We start from the raw sequence: 1,647 nt of genomic DNA on the forward strand, positions 1-1,647 counted from the left end.
CCAAGAGGTTATCATGTTAAAACTAATTCAAGTTACCTCTTCGAGTAAAATAAGAATACTTCTGTGAACTGTAATTTAAACTTTTCCTTAACGTTCCTACTTTTGATTTCTTATGCTCAAATGGTTTCATTACAGCACCAAAAACAGATTTTAGCCTAAAAGACACATTGCTCAGTTTTTTAAGCCATGCCTGAAGGCATAACACTAACAAAACAGACACTCTGAAACTTTCTCACCAGAAAAATGAACCTTGAAATGATGAAACTGAACATACTGGAGGAAGATTTTTTTTTTATTGCAAAACATTGACATTTTTTCTATTAAACTTGAATTATATCCAGTTGATTTTATAAGACTTAATAGTTTGTAAAACAAAACATCTCGGCTCTGTAATGAAGGCTCACCGATGAATTCTGCATTTTTGAAAAATACAATTAAATAAAAGTGAAACACATGCCATGACAAAAGTGGCTCTGACAGGATAGATTCAGCTGGCTATGGTTCTGATTCATTTCGTCACTTTATCGCAGGGTTTGTTCGCAGGGGAGGATTTGATGGAAGTCTGCAGGGGGCAGTATGATGGGATTGTGCAACGGCAAAACTCTTAAATCTCGGCACGAGGACAAATGATACTTGGACCGTGACATTATCTAAACAGGGAAGATTTCATTTCATTATTTAAGGAGAAAATTTGATTACAGGAGAAAGCAGAAAGAAAACAAACATGGAAAACAAGATTCCACAGTATCAGATTTGGATCAAGTTTAACTTAATAACAAAATTTCTTCCTAAATAACTTATGAGTTCCTCGCTATCTGTATATTAGATTCTGTGTATAAAAATACTGCTCCGTCTGCTCTGCAGCATCAGAATCTCTTCATCTGTCTGCGCTCTTGTCTTCTCTGCTTCTTCTCATTCACTTCCTCTGGTGCCGACGGGCTTTCTGCCATAAACCAGGGGCCCAGAAAGTTCACCCACAGCAGGTGCAAGGCACGGGCAGGGGCCTGACACACACACACACACACACACACACACACACACACACACACACAAAGAAAGAGAAGATCCAATTATGAGACATGAGGAGAGCAGAAATAAAAAAGGCATCAGGCAGAAAAATGACAGATAACTTGTAGGATTTAACAGGGAAACTGGACACAAAAGCTCTTACCAGCAGCCAAAGATACCAGAAATAAGATGAGATGGTGCTGAGCACTTGCACTATGGCTGTAAGCAGTATGACGTCCTTCAGGTGCCTAAAACCAGAACACACAGACAATAAATTAACACTGAAAACATGTTTCTGTGCACACAGAAGAAAGAACTTATGTAAATATTAAACCTACAACAAGGAGTTTTTAAACTGGTGATGATAACAGTTCCAAATTTAATCGTGATGCCTCTATATGACCTAAATAAACACACAACCATCAATGAGATGAACTATTTCTATATAATTATTCCTAATGCCTGCCACTGGGTCGGACTCAGTCGGATTCCCCTTGAGATCAATGAAGGGAGGCGGTGGAAACACTACGGCTTTTGTCCTCAGGGGCCCGCCAGAATCAACACAAAATTAATGTAATGCTGTATTGGCATCTCTAACCACAAATCGGATTAATACAGAATAGAAAGCAAGATTAAAAT

General features: G+C 38.4%; 1 protein-coding gene across 1 annotated transcript in view; it reads right to left on the minus strand.

Moving 5' to 3' along the window:
• Positions 1-271: 271 nt before the first annotated feature.
• The window catches only part of tmem208 (transmembrane protein 208), a 4,132-nt gene continuing 2,756 nt past the window's right edge, over positions 272-1,647 (minus strand). Inside the window, exons 5-6 of the mRNA XM_051380261.1 lie at positions 1,172-1,256; positions 272-1,004 (exon numbers count right to left, since the gene is read on the minus strand). Of these exons, the coding sequence (XP_051236221.1) occupies positions 867-1,004; positions 1,172-1,256 (223 nt within the window). The 3' untranslated portion in view covers positions 272-866. The remainder of the gene's footprint in view (positions 1,005-1,171; positions 1,257-1,647) is intronic.

The sequence above is a fragment of the Dicentrarchus labrax genome, unplaced genomic scaffold, assembly GCF_905237075.1.
Source record: "Dicentrarchus labrax unplaced genomic scaffold, dlabrax2021, whole genome shotgun sequence".
Lineage (NCBI taxonomy): Eukaryota > Metazoa > Chordata > Actinopteri > Moronidae > Dicentrarchus > Dicentrarchus labrax.